At 37.3% G+C, this 18,255-nt stretch overlaps 1 protein-coding gene across 1 annotated transcript; it reads right to left on the bottom strand.

Moving 5' to 3' along the window:
- Nucleotides 1-9,686: 9,686 nt before the first annotated feature.
- On the bottom strand, nt 9,687-11,655 carry LOC139844108 (large ribosomal subunit protein uL1z). The gene is made up of 5 exons (XM_071834321.1): nt 11,520-11,655; nt 10,877-11,096; nt 10,360-10,525; nt 10,061-10,266; nt 9,687-9,919 (listed from the first exon to the last, which is right to left on the bottom strand). The coding sequence occupies exons 1-5, from the start codon at nt 11,522-11,524 to the stop codon at nt 9,866-9,868; spliced, it is 651 nt and encodes a 216-aa protein (XP_071690422.1). The 5' UTR covers nt 11,525-11,655; the 3' UTR covers nt 9,687-9,865.
- Nucleotides 11,656-18,255: the final 6,600 nt, after the last annotated feature.

Raw genomic sequence — 18,255 nt, 5'->3', positions numbered from 1 at the left:
TTTTCATTTGTGCATTGATTATCGTGAGTTGAACAAGCTTACTATTAAAAATCGTTATCCCCTTCCGAGAATTGATGAACTGTTCGATCAGCTTCAGGGTTCATCTGTTTATTCAAAAATTGATCTTCGTTCCGGCTATCATCAGTTGCGTGTTAAAGAATCTGATGTTTTGAAAACTGCTTTTCGCACCCGTTACGGTCACTTTGAGTTTCTTGTTATGCCGTTCGGATTGACGAATGCACCTGCTGTGTTCATGGACCTCATGAACCGTGTGTGTAGACCCTATCTGGACAAGTTCGTTATTGTGTTTATAGACGACATCCTTATTTATTCGAGGAGTGATGAAGAGCACGAGGAACATTTGAAGTTAGTGCTTGATCTGTTGAGAAAAGAAGAGTTGTACGCTAAGTTCTCTAAGTGTGCATTCTGGTTATGAGAAGTTCAATTCCTTGGACATATTGTTAGTAAGCAAGGGATTCAAGTTGATCCTGCTAAGATTGAGGCGATTGAAAAGTGGGAAACTCCGAAAACTCCTACCCAGATTCGTCAGTTCCTAGGATTGGCAGGTTACTATCGAAGGTTCATTCAAGATTTCTCTCGTATTGCAAAACCTCTGACTGCTTTAACGCATAAAGGGAAGAAGTACGAGTGGAAGGATGAACAAGAGACTGCTTTTTCAGATTTTAAAGAAGAAGTTGACAACCGCTCCGATATTGTCACTACTTGAGGGTAATGATGACTTTGTTGTTTATTGTGATGCTTCGCGTCAAGGCTTTGGTTGTGTTTTGATGCAACGAAAGAAAGTTATTGCGTACGAATCACGTCAGTTGAAGATTCACGAGCAGAACTATACAACTCATGATTTAGAGTTGGGGGCCATTGTTTTTGCACTTAAGATTTGGAGACATTATTTGTATGGGGTCAAGAGTACTGTGTACACAGATCACAAAAGTCTTCAACATATCCTAGATCAGAAACAGTTGAACATGAGACAACGAAGATGGATTGAGACGTTGAACGATTACGATTGTGAACTTTTGTATCATCCGGGTAAGGCCAATATTGTGGCTGATGCGTTGAGTCGTAAAGAAAGGGCTGAACCTCGCAGGTTTAGGGCCTTGAATATGACAATTAGAACAAACCTCGCAAGGCAGATTCTTGACGCACAACAAGAAGCCTTAAAGGAAGAGAATTTTGTGAAAGCGAATGTAAGAGGTATGGCTAAGAAATTTGAGATTCGAGCAGATGGTAATAGGTAATTTGCAGGACGTCTTTGGGTTCCGAAGTTTGGGGAACTGCGACAACTTGTTTTGGATGAGGCTCATAAGCCTAGGTACTCTATTCATCCTGGTTCAGGAAAGATGTATCATGATCTTAAGGAGCTGTATTGGTGGCCAAATTTGAAAGGTGATGTGGCTACATATGTGGCTAAGTGTTTGACCTGTGCTAAGGTTAAAGCTGAACATCAAAAACCGTCAGGACTGTTGGTACAACCCGAGATTCCCGAGTGGAAGTGGGAAGGAATTACGATGAATTTTATTACTAAGTTACCGAGAGTTGCGGGTGGCTATGACACTATTTGGGTGATTGTAGATCGACTCACTAAGCCGGCTCACTTTTTGCCGATTAGAGAAACAGATTCAATGAAGAAACTCACTCGTTTGTACTTGAAGGAGATTGTTTCTAGGCATGGTGTTCCTGTATCCATTATTTCGGACTGAGACAGTCGATTTGTATCGAGGTTTTGGCGATCTTTACAGGAAGCCTTGGGAACTAGATTAGATATGAGCACCGCTTATCATCCTCAAACGGATGCTCAGGGTGAAAGGACCATTCAGACGTTAGAAGATATGTTACGAGCGTGTGTTATCGATTTTCGTAATGGGTGGGATAAATATTTGCCGCTAGCTGAATTTTCTTATAACAACAGTTATCACGCAAGTATTCAAGCCGCACCGTTTGAAGCTCTGTACGGTAGGAAGTGTAGGTCTCCTGTCTGTTGGAATGAGGTTGGGGATGCTCAACTCACAGGTCCAGAAATTATTCACGAGACTACCGAGAAGATTGTACAGATTAAGGAAAGGTTGAGAAACGCTACAAGTCGGCAAAAGAGTTATGCCGATAGGGGAAGGAAAGATGTGGAATTTCAAGTTGGCGATCGTGTTATGTTAAAGGTTTCACCTTGGAAGGGTGTGATCCATTTTGGTAAAAGGGGAAAGCTAAGTCCTCGTTTTGTTGGACCGTTTGAGATTATTGAGAGAGTTGGACCGGCAGCTTATCGTTTGAAGTTGCCACAAGAACTCAGTGCTGTTCACGATGTTTTTCATGTATCGAACTTAAAGAAGTGTTTGGCCGAGGCCGACAAGACTATTCCTCTGGAAGAACTTCATGTTGATAAGCAACTACACTTTATTGAGGAACCTATTGAAATTATGGATCGAGAAGTTAAGATTCTTAAGAAGAGCCGAATTCCTATTGTCCGGGTTAGATGGAACGCCAGACGTGGTCCCGAATTCACTTGGGAGCGTGAAGATCAGATGAAGCAGAAGTACCCGCATTTGTTCCCAGATGCTGAGTCAACCCCTGCACCTGCTTAAATTTCGGGACGAAATTTCCGTAACGGGAAGGTACTGTCACGACCCTACTTTTTCCGTTATCTTTTGCGTTAATTATTTAACGACCGTTAACTGTTAATTCTGTTACGTCATTTCATGACCTATATTATTATTTTAGTAATAATATATTAATTTTTATGTGTTATGTGAATATATGTATTCATATTTTAAATCGTACGTTTATACGAATCGCGGATTTCTATCCGGCGAATCTTTTCGGTTTTCAAACCAACGGTCGCGTTTTTGGGATATTTAAATCCTAAATATTTTAAATATGACATTTTAAGGTCATATTATTATATAGGGTATTTATATTTATTTTTCGTCGCGCGTTTGTTATCTTTCCGAATTTTTAATCGCGTAAGTGCGTTTTCGAGTTTCGGGACTCGTTCGGGCTTTCGGGCCACAAGGAATTAATCATTTAACAAAATGGCCCACTAAGGGGCCTACCCCTTCCCATATTCGGCCGACCCCTTTGAAGGGGGGAGCCTTACACTTGTTTCCCATTTTTTTTACAATTCTAAAACATTTACAATTTATCACTTAAACCTAATTACTATTTTGGCTCTCCTTCTCCTTTTTCCCTTCCCCTAGCCATCACCATTCATCACCATACCATCATCATCATCAACCAAAAGAAGCTTGGATCAAGAGATCATCTACATAAACGCGTTCCTCGTTCCGTTCTCTACGCGATCATACTCATTGATTATTGATTAGGGTATAAACCCTAACCCTAGAACTTTCAATTTTTCATTTATTTTCTGTATTTAGATGATTATTTAGTAGTATGATGTTTGTGGATTATTGTAATGATGTTTGTATGCATAGAAATACTCATAATCACATGTTTTCGGTTTGTTAAATTCTGGACAGCAGCTTTTTCGTGCGTTTCTGATATTGTAACTGATGTTGATCATAAAATAAAGTATATAAATGAGTTCCTCTCATCAAGACATTAATTTTAGACTCCGGATTCATGTCGTTTCGATTCCCGGAACCCTAATTATGATCAAAATGGTATTTTGTTAAGATTGAATTGTGATATTGGTATGAACCAGGTTTGGTCTGACTTTGTGACCATATTTGGTGACTTTAGGGTGTGTTAGTGTGTTAGGACTGATGGTGGGGCAAACTTTCATGTTCGGGTCATCTCAATCCGAGCCACGAATCACCCGTTACGTCTAAAACACGTTTTTGATTGAATTGAAGTTGCAAGTAGTGTGTTGACTGTACATCACGACTTTTGGACTGCTCTTGGGGTGTTCTTGAGTGTACCAAAGTGTCGGGTGATTTGCTTAGGCGGAGATATATGTAAGGCTCGCCGAAAACCGACACCCGGGGCTCAGGATACGACCCGATGAACTTTTGATTTAAAACTTGTGACTAATTATGAAACTTATGATATAAAATAATGGATTTCATTATCATTTAATTACTTATTACTTATGATAAAAAAAAAGTAATTATTATTATTTACAACTTATGATATATATTTAATATATCATTTAATTAATATTTATGATTTAATTAACATTTTAATTAAACATATGATTAATAATACTTCATTATTAATGGAAAAATACTTATGATAAGTATTAAACTTATATTATGAGATTATTATAATAAGACTTATAATAAGGATTAATTAATTATTTAATTATTATAAGACTTAGTTATTATTTAATTATAATTTAATTATTAAATACTTATGATTTAATAATTATAATTAGAAACTTATGATATGATTAATAATTCATTATTAATTAATAATACTTATGATATGATTTAAAATTTATTATTAATTAATAATATTTATATTATGACTAATATTTAATTAATTAATTAAATACTTATGTTATATTAATTATATCATTTAAACTTATATTAACTTTAATAATTCATTTTAATTTAATTAAACTTATGTTATGACATAATTAGACATATTTAACTTTAATAAACGTTATAACTTATATTATTATTATAACTTATACTTTTAAAATTTACGTTGACCTTGTTTGACCAAGGTTGACTTTTGAGTTGACTTTCGGTTGACTTTGACTTTCAGTTGACTTTTGTTGACTTTCTAATTAAGGAAACTTTCCTAACTTATAAACTTTCCTAATAAAGCAACTTTCTAAATTTGGAAACTTTCCAAAAATAGAAACTTTCCAAAAATGAAAACCTGCTAAAAATAAAAACTTTCTAAAAATAGAAAGTGTGTGTCCGTAAGATGTTCCAATCAAACCGATGCATAGTGAGTATTGTTCTATGACTACTTGCAACATGTACAATAGCTATCATACTAAGACTTGACCTAAGTTAGTTATTTATATCGACCTGCTTTATTTATAGGTCGGCGTTGTGATCATTCCTGATCACTGTACTACATTTGTTGTTCGCTTTGTTGTGTTGATTACTTCATTACTATAAAGGTGAGTTATAGTCCCGTTTTTACATACTTTTCAAAGTATATTTTTGGGATGTGATTACATGCATTTTATTCACGTTCAGACACAAGTGACAATTAAATTTAAATTATTCATTGTGAGTTGGACAAAAATATTCCCTAGTCTGGTAACTGTAATCATTGGTTTCTACCGGTGAACGCGAATCCTACGGATAGATCTATCGGGTTTGACAACCCCATTTCGAGCTAGTCGCGCTAGCAATTTATAATCGGAATGTTTAGTACTTCGTATTTTGTTGTAGATACACTGTCCAGTGTATATTTTTATTGTGTTTGGCAAGGGTAAATAAAGGGTTAAGTGGTTACCAGGTGGCTCATTGATAATGGAATAATGTTTAATATTTTCTAACATTTTTAAATCTTGTGGTCTAAAGTTTATTCAATTATTTAAACCTATAATTCACTCAACCTTTGTGTTAACAGTTTACTCGCATGTTTTCACAGGTACTTGAGTTTATGTGATGCTCCCGCTGTGTTTAGAAGAGTCTGCATGCATTTGAGCAGATTTTTATGAAACAATTTATGAAACTTTGGCTTGCATTCGGTTTTTGAATAATTAATACTTGTGGGTTGTTGACAATGTTTTTGTGTCAACTTTAGATTATTAATATGTTGGGTTACTTTTAAACTACATATTTTGGTATGCTTTCCTTTTTGGGAAACTTTTGTTATAAAAGAATGCAATGTCATTTAATAAATTCATTTAAGTTCGATCAAGCTGTGGGACCAAGTGACGGAGCCGTTAAGTATTTTGACGGGGCCATCACATGAATCCTTGTGGATTATGGGGTTTGAATGGGTTTGGGTGGTTGGTGGGTGTGTCCGGCGGGTCCTGGTGGTTGCGGTTCAACCCGTCGCCTGTATTTCTCTTTTCGGCTGTAGATGGCTCCCCTGGTGTTGGTGGTAGGCGGCGAATCTCCTGGAGATTCTACTTCCTCCTGGTGGTTTCATGTATGGTGGGTTGAGGAGGTGCAGGTTTGGGCTCGATTGAGGTTTTTATTTTGATGTCACTTGACGTGTTTGGTGGTTGTTCTGTCGCCGGCGGCTGCTGTGGTGGGTAGCAGCGTCTGGTGGCTCTTGGTGGCTGCTAGTCGTGGCTGCTAGTCGTGGCTGCTGACTTTGGTGGTCACGGGTGGCGGTGGTGGTGGTTGCTGTCTCTTGGTCAGCCTGATTTGTGGTTGGTTTTGGTGGTTGCTGCTGGCGGCCACTAGGGTTGTTGGGTGTCTTCATATATTTTTCAAAAATGGCGGTTTTTCTCACTGTTTATGCACCCCTTGTTTGGCCATCGTTGTGTGTCCTCACTGGAGTTCTGGTGGCTTGGTCGGTGGTCTGGCCGGAGGGGGTCGCCGGTCTACTGTTGTTGGTCCTGGCCGGTTGTTTGTAGGTTTTAGATTCCCTTTGGACTTTTTTCGGGCCGTCTGTGCTCTGGCCTGTCCTTTTGGGCCCTGTTTTAGGATCCTAGTTGTTTGTTTGTTGATTGATCGGGGTTTTTTGGGAGATCTAGCTGACTTGGACTTTTGTTGGACTGTTTTGGGTGGGTTTGATTTAGGATCTTTTGGGAGATCAACCTGCATTGAATAGTTGTTTGGGATATTTGGGTGGGGCTGATTTAGGATCTGGGCCTATCGGTCTGTTGGGAATTTTGGACAGCTAGGTAGAGCAGGGTTGTTTGGTCTGGCTGCGATTGTGCCTTTTTGCTGTTAGGGTTTCGGTGTTGGCATTCGACGGTTGGTTATAGGTTCGTGTTCCCTTAGTTTTTGGTTTGGTTTTGATCCCGTTCGTCCATCTCCTCGTCACTGGTTTCGGTTCGGAACGGACCGGTGTGGTTGCCGCCTTAGCGACTTCTTGATATTCGTGAGAGGTTTTAGGATCGTTAAGCGCCAAAAGATTGGTTATTTGGAGTTTTTTCTCGGCCGACTCCTGATCTTCCGATGGTTTAGGGTTCGACAGGTTGGGGTTTCTGAGTTGACTGCTTTCAGGCGTTTTCTTGGTGGGCCAATCACCGGGGGTTTGTCTCTGGGTTTCTGGTTGATGCGGTCTCGAGGCGGGTGATCTGGGTTTACCTGATGAACGATTTGGTACTGATCCTGAGTTCAGGGGCGATGCGGTTTGGTATGGGACTTGTGGATTGTGGTCGTAGTTGTTTTCTTCGGTTCGAGATCCGTGGGATGTTTGGATTGTTGGTTGCAGCTGCTTCTTCAGTTCAGGTGAGGTCTTTTTTCAGGGTTCGGTGATCTAGGCAGCGGTTACTTCAATGAAGCAGCAGCTTCGTGTTCTATTTCTTGTTCGTGTAGGGATTTTCCCGAGTTTGTTTGTGTTTCGTTTTCGTCATGTCAATGTGTATTCAATTTTAGGGCCCGTTTACTTTTTTTCTCATTAAGTCCAATATGGATATAGATGGCAGAATGGGTAAGGAACAAATTTATGTAGTAATCAGTGAATGAATAATGTTGTTTACTTTTTATGGTGAATAAACGGTCTGAATTATAAAATTGACTATTTTACTCCTAAAATAGTTTTTTTTCTAATACTATTATTATTGTCTTTATTAAATAAAATATCTGATCGTATAATTCATGTAATATAATATACAGTAGTATTATTTATAAACACTTATCCATTTCTGTAAACAAAATATAAAAACATCTAATTAGCTTTTTCTTTCGTTCACGCATCCATGGTATTTCTAGATTTGTTCACACGGATGCATTTGTAGCAAATTTTTTCATAGTTGGCCCATTTTGTTGTTTCCTACCGGCATGTGTAGCTAATTGATGATCGGTTTTTACGGTTTTTCACACTTCAGTTGGTAGGGGTTTTTTTATTACGATTTTGAAAATCTGATTTTCTCTCAAACCTTTTTGTGTAATCTGCAAATCACAATAATTTAGTTTTCTTATTCAAGTTCTTCACTTTCGAGATCTTCAACTTCGATATTTAGATCTTTGATTTTGAGATTTTGATTTTTACGATGTTGTTCCTTTCAAGAATATATTATTTGATCCATTATCAATTGAAGAAGATATCTTCAAAAAGAAGAAAGAAAGTCAATTGTAGAAGATGAAATTTTAGTTGCTAAGATACAAGGGTAGTCTTGGAAAACTAGTGTAAAAAAACATCAATATGCAGAGGACAGTGATTTGTTAACTGTCCAATAATCTCTCGATGAATACCTGGTGAGCCAAAAAGTCCTAAAGAAACAAAGAAAAAAACTGACCGAATAAGACTTCTAGGACACACAGCTCAATAAGGTGTTAATAAACAGGCCCTTAGTGTAGGTGGTCAAGCAATTTCAATTACGCCACTTATCAATTCATGTAACGCCCTAGATTATCGGATCTATTTTTTCCTTTAATTATAATATATCGTGTTTTCGCAAAAAAAAAAAAAAAAAAAAAAAAGTATATGATGCATAATTAAATGAAGAAAGAGAAATGATCCGTGCTCAAAGATGCTATATGAAGAAAAATTTGAGGGCGAAAATGGTGAGAGAAAATGATGGCGGAGCATAGTACATACAATGTTAATGGAGCCCTCCATAGCATGACCGAGGGTGGCTTGTATAACAGCCCGTTGGGAATGGTCTTAGGCTCAAAAGTGACATTTACCAAGCCTACCTTAATTCAAACAAAAATTGTTTAGAAGGAAAAAACTTTTGTATAAGAGGAAATAGATCTTAAGTCTTAAGCATATCTAATAATGTGTTCCATTTCCACATGATGTGCCTTGGTAGCTCAAACACTTGCTAAATTGCATTTAACATAATGTCAAAGATATGAGCTCGATATCTATTAAACATGATGTCCATATAACTTCTAATACAGACGAAAAAAGGCATATCCAATAAGTCAAAACCAACAGTACCCAATTAAATTAAATGCTTCCGGCTACTGATCTCAACACGTCTGTCTCAAACAAAACAGGATTTAAAAGACAAATTGGACACCTAAAAGATGTCGTTTTAACATATACACCTTCCTGCTTTGTTTAGACAAGGGCCCAACAAACGAGGAATCTTCTTGACAACAGACTCAGAAGCCAAAAAAACTTGGTGTTTCTTCTCAAGCTTCTTAATCTTTAAACAATTTAAACAACATTTTAGTACTATAAAAACATTTTAGGCGGATTACTTGCACCTTGCGACTAGTGTTAGATCATTAGTCACACAGGTTGATTCAAAGTCGCAAGGTTAGATTGTCTGACATGCGAACCCTGCGACTTGATTTAAACAGCAGTCTTCAACATGCGATCTTATGTTGGTGGTGGTTATGAAACTGAAAGTGGTGATTGCCTGCTTCTTGTGGTTGTGGTGATGATGCTATTTGTGATGATGGTGATGGTGAAACAGACTTCGACATTTATTAATCATGGCCTATTATAAAGGACAAATTTCGACATTTACTAAACCTACGTACTTTCTCAAACAAATAATGTATTTGCTTTTAAGCATACCTGATAATGTATTCAATCTCCACATGATGCGTATTCATAAACTGAAAACAACAATTAAACTGCAAAACAAATACTTGAAAAACTACCAGATTAAGGGGTTTTAGACCAACAAAATAGCTTTACGACACCATATGTAAAACAGAACAGCAAACAAAGATATGAGCTCAGCATCCATTAAACATAATGTCGATATAAATTCTAATACAAGCGAAAAAGAAATATCCAATAAGTCAAAAACAACAGCACCCATTAAAATGAAATGCTTCCACCTACTGATCTCAACACGTCCGTCTCAAACAAGACAAGTTTTATAAGACAAATCAAACACCTAAAAGATGCGAACCGGCTTTCCCATTGTTGTCTTCAAGTACAAGCATCGTACCTGGATTGAACCAAAAAAAAAAAAACTTTACAAAGCTACAAAATTTGAACAATCTATAGTCATTGTGAACCTCATAAACAAACAAAATTTTATTTGTAAGCGATATTTGCTATGATTTTAGCTTATGAAAAGATAACTTACGTTCTGCCAATTCTTTTTCAGCAACGAAACAAGGAAGTTAACACTCATTTGCACGTTTTGGAAAATCTGTTTTTCTTCCATGCTGCAGTTACCGACAGCAACACCCATGCACAACACCTTTTTCAACTGAAACTTGACGGTTGCCTTGGTTTCATTCACCTTAGCCTCAAGAGACTCTTGGTGGCTAACAAGGGTTGGGAACTTTCCTATAATAGCAATAACAAATACAAATTAACACAAACTATATTAAGATAAAACACTATAAAAGAAACGAGCTTCATTTTAAAAGATACACCAACCTGCTTTGTTTAGACCGGGGCCCAACAAACGAGGAATCTGCTTGATAACAGACTCAGAAGCCAAAAAAGCTTGGTGTTTCTTTGCGAGCTTCTTCACGAGCTTCTTGTTCTTGTTTAGTTTCTTGAGTGATTCTACATCCATGTACTCAAGGCCAATCTTTTGTGCCTGCAAACAATTAAAAAACACATTAGGTAATTTAATTCAATCTATTTAGCCAAACAACCAACTCGCATTAGAATAACAAAACAGTCATCATAACAATAATTGTCCAAATCCCAAATAACCTAGAACTTGTAAGCATATAATCATTCAAGTACATATATATTTCTTTATTAACAACTTAAAGCATAAGATATATATAAAGTAAGCATAATTTGATTTTAACATTTGCTAACGTGTAACGCCTAACAAGCAATCGTATTGCACAACAATAAAAAAATCTCATTTAGACATATTAAATATCAAAACTCATATCTAATCCAAGTTTATAGCAATTGACAAAGAAACACAAGTTACCTCTTCAACATGCTGGGCATCACCAAGCATGCAAACCTTCAACTTAGGACGAGGAATGTGAGGCAACTTCACTGTTCCACTGAAACGCTTGTCCTTTTGCGGGTCGTAGTTCTTGAGACCAATCTGGAGCTCGATAGTCTCGGTAAAGTTACGCTTCTTTTCTTTAGCATCGGTCGTAATCTGAGTAATCGCCTCTCTAAGAGCTTCACTCTGAAGCTTACTGTCAAATCAAAAGTACTACTTTATCAAACAAAACTATAACCTACCATAGCAACTAAAGTATCTTAACCACCTCTACAAATATAACCTATAATCATAATCATAATCTATCATGTGTGTGTATCTAAAGTTTAACTTGAATCCAATAAAAGTCTTTTCATATAATTAACTTGTAAATAAGCTAATAAACTCGATTTATGTACAAACAATCTTTACAAAATTAAATAACATTTCAGAGTAAGTTAAATCAAGATCAACAGTATAAAATCATACATACATCCAAAATGTAACACATAAGATGATAAGAGTTAACATTTGTACATAGTTTTGATTATTAAAGTCCAAAACATTGTAACACCACATAAAAATTGACCTAAAATAAATGCTAAATCAAATAAAACCTATACAGAATTTATACACATACCTCATGATTGATATATTTAACTGTGTTCAACTTCGTTTCTGCATATACACACAAAAACAGAGAACTAAATAAGATATACATACAAATACATATATCTAATCTGATTTATTATAAATATAACAAAATGAAGCTGAATGATTACTATAAAACATTCTAAACATAAACTTACAAATTCAAAGAACGAAAAAAGGAAGATCCGATTAAATGATTTACAGATGTATAAATTAAACGCAGATAATAACAGATGAAATGAAATTAAAAAGGATAATGAAGATGTTTATTACCTGATGTTCGGAGAGAAAAACAACGGCGGAATGAGAATACTTATGTTTAATAGGGGTAGCGTCAAAACCCTAATTGGGCCTTGGTCGTGATCTGGTATTCTGGTATCATACTATTGGGCCTGGGTCGCCAAATAATAAACAAAGATATATTTGCTTTCATACAATGTGGCTGGTTTCCTATAATTTAATGATGTCATCTTAAAAATAATCTAATTAATTAATATAAATAATTTAATAATGAAATTTAATTTAAATTTTGTTTTTTTGTGATTTGTTCCAAAGGACTCGTGGAATTACATGTTAATATAAAACTTTCATTTTAATAATATACAATTAATATTAATTAATTAATGTTGATGATTCATAGTCTCTCCATCCAAACAACTATCTCAATTGACTTTTTAAAATAAATTTTCTTCAACTTTTAGTTTTAGTTGTTTGGTTTCTATAAAATATACTTAATGAAAGTTGTAACAATGAAAAATACTGTAACACCAGCAAATTGTTTTTTTTTTTTTTTTTAAACACAGCGGAAGACTTTATTAACAAACATACTATAAGTCGCGTCATTACATTAATCTGAGTAATTAAGTTTAAGTTTACACAACGGTGTTACGTTATTACAAAACATGATTTAAACAAAAGTCCACATCAGAGTATGGTTGTCAAACATGTCTTCTGCATCAGCACTCATCCCGACTAGCAGTACCTAAACCTGCAAGGGGTAATTATGTGGGGGATTAGCGCACCGCTAAGTGAATGGAATCTATCTAACAGATATAGCTTAAGTCACACACAAGCTATATACTAACAACAACACATGCTAACTACCAACTAGCATACAATAAGACAATACGAGGATCGGCGGCTTGTACGAGCACACGACTCCTAGCTGATCGGACTTGAGTCTACCGATAGTCCCTGCTACTCAATTCATAGTATAGTTATCCAGATGCAGGGGATGCATCGTTCACACTATACTCTACAATCAGTAGCCTATGGACCCAACCTCCTCTAGGCACAGTTGACCTCATACGGACTCTAACCTCTCCTAGGCACGGTCTCGAGTCCCCAGTCTCCCTAAGCCCGACTGGTGCCATTCACACAGTGTACACATAAATCACATACAACATCGGGCATACTATATTATTCTAACATGGCAATTTCTACACTATGCATCGTAAAAGAGTCAACCACAGTAGCATGATATGCTACTTAAACTCTATCCGGAGATAGACCCACTCACCGATTACCAGCTACAGCTCAGTTATCTTACTTCTGAGCTTCTTCCTTGTTCTTATCACCTGAGAACAACACAACGAAGTCAATATACATATCTCAATCAATAGTATAATCAAATCATACTATACACTAGGTCATAACACCATATATTCATAATTTTATGAGTCTACATCATGACTCCATTCAATAATGGCATACAGGTGCGTGCAAAACACGACATACACACTAAAACTCCTTTTTCGGCTCAAAAACAGTTTGATCTAGTTTCTTAAAATTTCACCATTGAAAAGTATTCTTTATTATGATTTTAACGATAGTTTATTCATCAAAAACGGAGTTACGTTTTGAAAGTTACGCCCGTTTCAATTTCATAAAAGGTACTGTAGCAAATAGTGTCACTGTAGCAACTTGTACTGTAGCAAATAGTGACATTGTAGCAACTCGGTACTGTAGCAAATAGTGACACTGTAGCAACTCGGGTACTGTAGCAATAATGTAGCAAAATACTGTAGCAAAATACTGTAGCAACTGAGTTTCGAACAAGAGTTGCTGATTTCGAACATTTTTCGCCCAAAACTAGATTTTTGAGCTATTTTGATCAAATTTTAAGCATATGGAAGCTACTAAACATATATACAACATATTTCTAACATCAATTGATGTTTTTAAACATTAAACAACTAGATTTGAGCTAATTTCTATCAAAAACCCATTTAACACAAAAACCCAATTTCTTTAAGAATTAACACACAAATTCAAGTAAACAAACCTGGATTAATGATCACAAAGATGATAAGAATCAATCCTTAAAGCCTTACAATCCAATTTCTAGCTTGGATTAATTTAGGGTTTGAGAGGAAATGAAGTTAGGTACGTACTTGTTTTGAGATAATTCTAGAAAATGGGAAGATAGAAGCTGATTACACTCTTAAGTGGGTATTAAAACCCATACCTCACAACACACGGGTATTTACCAGTTATCTGATATCTGATAACCTTTCGTATCTCCTTAGGCGGTCCTAACGGAGTCCAAATTAAATAAACCAACCTGTTCTGGGACCCTTGTCACAAACTGGTCACAACACAATTATAATAAAACACTAATAAAATAATTAAAATAAAAGCACTTAAGACTAAGCACAAACCCTAAGGGCAAAATAGACAACTTACAACTAGCCTGGGTTTCAGTCTGTTACAAATCCACCCCCTTAAGAAGATTCCGTCCTCGGAATCTGGTCTTGGTCAAACAAATGAGGGTAGCGTTTTCTCATCAACTCTTCCGTTTCCCACGTAAGATTAGAACCCAAACTGTGTTTCCACTCAATCAACACCATCGGAATCTCTTTCTTTCTCAGCTTAGTCACCTTTTGGTCAACCACACGGACCGGTTCTTCCACCAATTTCTTATTCAAATCGACCCTTAAATCTTCTAAAGAAAGAAGTTGTGTTTCATCGTCGACTTTACACTTACGAAGATAACATACGTTGAATGTATTATGAATACCAGCTAACTCTGGCGGAAGATCTAACACCACAGTCTGATCATTCAACACTTCACTGATCGGAAACGGACCAATAAATCTCGGTGCTAACTTACCACGTTTACCTAATCTGATAACCCCTTTCCACGGCGAAACTTTCAGATACACTCGTTCACCCACATTAAAGGTTACCGGACGTCTACGCGGATCAGCATACATTTTCTGCCTGTCTCTAGCGGCTTTCAACTTTTCTCGAGCAATTGCAACTTTTTTAGCTATCATTTGAACAATTTCGGGACCTGCAAACTGTTTCTCCCCAGCTTCTAACCAACAAGTTGGAGTTCTGCAACGACGACCGTATAACATTTCATAGGGCGGCATCCCTATACTCGAATGATACGAATTATTATACGCGAATTCGACCAACGGCAAATGTGTATCCCACGAACCACCGTATTCTAACACACAAGCCCTTAACATATCCTCCAAAGTTTGTATCGTTCTTTCACTCTGTCCGTCTGTCTGAGGATGATAAGTTGTACTTAAATTCACACGTGTACCCAGATTCTGTTGAAGACTATTCCAAAAATTTGACACAAATCTGGAATCTCTGTCTGAAACGATCGATAACGGCACCCCGTGACGACCAACTATTTCTTTCACATACAATTCGGCTAACTCACTTAACGAAGCTGCCTCGCGAGTAGCAAGAAAGTGAGCACTTTTAGTTAGACGATCCACTATTACCCAAATCATATCATGTCTTTTCTGAGTTCGAGGTAATTTGGTCACAAAATCCATCGTTATATGTTCCCATTTCCACTCTGGAATCTGTAACTGACGTAACGAACCATAAGGTTTCTGATGTTCTGCCTTCACTTGAGCACATATATGACACTTTTCGACATAACGGGCGATATCTGATTTCATTGTTGGCCACCAATACACTGTTTTTAAATCATGATACATCTTATTACTACCCGGATGTACTGTCAATCTGGATTTGTGAGCTTCCGTCATGATTAAATCCCTCAAATCTCCAAGCTTAGGCACCCAAACACGATTGTTTAAGGTCTTTAGTCCACGTGAGTCATCAATTAAGTCCACTTTTCGTTTGGTCATTTGTTCAGATTTAATATGTTCGTCCTCTAAAGCACAAGCCTGAATGGTTTTTAAGCTGTTAATCAAATCTGAAGTTATATTCAAACGAAGAAATTTCACATTTTCACTTGAATTTTTACGACTTAGCGCATCTGCAACCACATTTACCTTACCCGGATGGTATTTAATTTCACAATCGTAATCTTTGATCAACTCTTGCCATCGTCTCTGATGCATATTCAATTCTTTCTGTGAGAAGATATACTGCAAACTCTTGTGATCTGTACATATAACACAATGGGTTCCATACAAATAGTGTCTCCACAGTTTCAAAGCAAACACTACTGCAGCCATTTCAAGATCATGCACTGGATAATTCTTCTCATGAACTTTCAACTGTCGCGAGGCGTAAGCGATTACTTTATCTCTTTGCATTAATACACAACCCAACCCAGCAAATGACGCATCACAGTATACCACGAAGTCGTCTGAACCTTCTGGTAAAGCTAATACTGGTGCCTGACACAGTAGCTGTTTCAAAATCTGAAAAGCATTTTCCTGTTCATCAGTCCATCGAAAGGCTACATCTTTACGAGTCAACTTAGTCAACGGGCCCACTATTTTCGAGAAATCCTTGATAAATCTGCGATAATAACCGGCTAATCCCAGAAAACTCTTAATCTCAGTCGGAGTCTTCGGAGAATTCCAATTCATTACCGCTTCTATCTTTGTCGGATCAACTTTTATACCCTTGGCATAAATCACATGACCCAAAAACTGCACTTCACGTAACCAAAATTCACACTTTGAAAATTTTGCAAATAGTTGTTCACGTTTCAACAAGTTCAAAACCTGTCTCAGATGTTCAGCATGTTCACTTTCGGTCTTTGAATATACTAGTATATCGTCTATAAACACAATCACAAACTTATCTAAGAACGGACGACACACTCTATTCATTAGATCCATGAAGATTGCTGGCGCATTCGTCAACCCAAACGGCATGACAAGAAATTCATAATGACCATACCTTGTTCTGAACGCTGTTTTCGATATATCTGATTCAGCAACACGAACCTGATGATATTCGGATCGTAAGTCTATCTTAGAAAAGAATGAAGCACCTTGTAACTGATCGAACAAATCGTCTATTCGAGGTAACGGATACTTATTCTTCACTGTTCTTTTGTTCAATTCACGATAATCAATACACATACACATTGACCCATCTTTCTTTTTAACAAACAATACCGGAGCACCCCACGGTGAAGAACTCGGTCGGATAAACCCACGATCTAATAGTTCTTGAATCTGTGACATCATTTCACGGATTTCAGACGGCGCTAATCGGTATGGAGCTTTTGCAACTGGAGTTGTTCCAGGAACCAACTCAATCTTATATTCGACTTCCCTTACCGGCGGCAGACCTGGTAACTCATCTGGGAACACTTCAGAAAATTCTGATACTACCGGAATATCAGCCACTGTTTTCTTTTCTTTCTTCGTATCAATTACATATGCAAGAAATGATTCACAACCCTTTCCCATCGACTTTTTAGCTTTCATCATGGTTATCAACGGAAGATTATAACCGCTCCGCTCCCCTCGGGCCACAACAAGGGTTTCATCGGTCGGACGAAAGGTAATCATTTTCCTATTGCACTTAATATTAGCTCTAAGCGAGCTCAACCAATCCATTCCTAGTACTACATCAAAGCTAGGAATAGGTAACACTAAATAAGTCACTGGGAAAGACTTCCCTTCGATCTCTATACAAACCCCAGACACATAGGTTGTGACGGGTGTGGTCTTACCATCGGCTACTTCTACACTAACCGGCTTGGGTAACACAGTAGCTGGTAAATTCAACTTAGCACAGAAATCTAGGGACATAAAACACCTATTGGCACCACAATCAAACAATACGCGAGCAGGTGTTGAGTTGATAAGAAACATACCGGTGATCACTTTGTCGGTTGCCATAGCATTCTCAACCGACATCTGAAAAGCTCTAGCCTCTGCTTTTGGAGGGTTCTTCCTCTTCTGCCCACTCGAGGCAGTTGACCCTCCAGCTGATGCTGAACGCGCCCCTGACCCTGCCCCGGAACTACCACTCTTCGACGGACAACTAATTGCACGATGCCCTGGTTTGTGACAACTCCAACACACACTATTCGGATACGGGCATGCTGAAGACTCATGTCCAACAACACCACACTTTAAGCATCTTCTTGTAGCCTCAGAACACTGACCACTGTGAGAAGATCGACACGTGTGACACCAATTCCCTTTACATGATCCAGATCCAGTACTACTCTGACCACTTTAACCCTTCGATTTAAACCCACTAGACTTCTTCGATTTAGATCCTGATTGACCTGATACTTGCCCACCTTGTTGTAGCACATTACCAAACATTCTGTTTCTGGCGGCCCGAATATCACTTTCTACCATCTTAGCCATCACAACAGCTTGAGACAACGATGTAGCTGTTCTAACAAAAGTTCGGTACTCTGGCAGAATAATATTAACAAAATGCTGAATACGAGATGCTTCGTCTGGCACCCATTGTTGTACAAACCTCAGTTTATCCATAAACTTCTCTACTACCTCATCGATCGTCATTTG

Source organism: Rutidosis leptorrhynchoides, chromosome 4 (assembly GCF_046630445.1).
Source record: "Rutidosis leptorrhynchoides isolate AG116_Rl617_1_P2 chromosome 4, CSIRO_AGI_Rlap_v1, whole genome shotgun sequence".
Taxonomy (NCBI): Eukaryota; Viridiplantae; Streptophyta; class Magnoliopsida; order Asterales; family Asteraceae; genus Rutidosis; species Rutidosis leptorrhynchoides.
The sequence above is the reverse complement of the archived record's forward strand: the minus strand, read 5'-3'. Positions and strand labels throughout refer to the sequence as shown.

Excerpts from the sequence above, each read along its gene's own strand:
- LOC139844108 (XM_071834321.1), bottom strand. Across the intron at positions 10,267-10,359 it reads CCCCGGTCTAAACAAAGCAG|GAAAGTTCCCAACCCTTGTT; the intron begins GTTGGTGTATCT and ends TTGCTATTATAG. Across the intron at positions 9,920-10,060 it reads TGAAAAAGAATTGGCAGAAC|GTACGATGCTTGTACTTGAA; the intron begins GTAAGTTATCTT and ends GGTTCAATCCAG.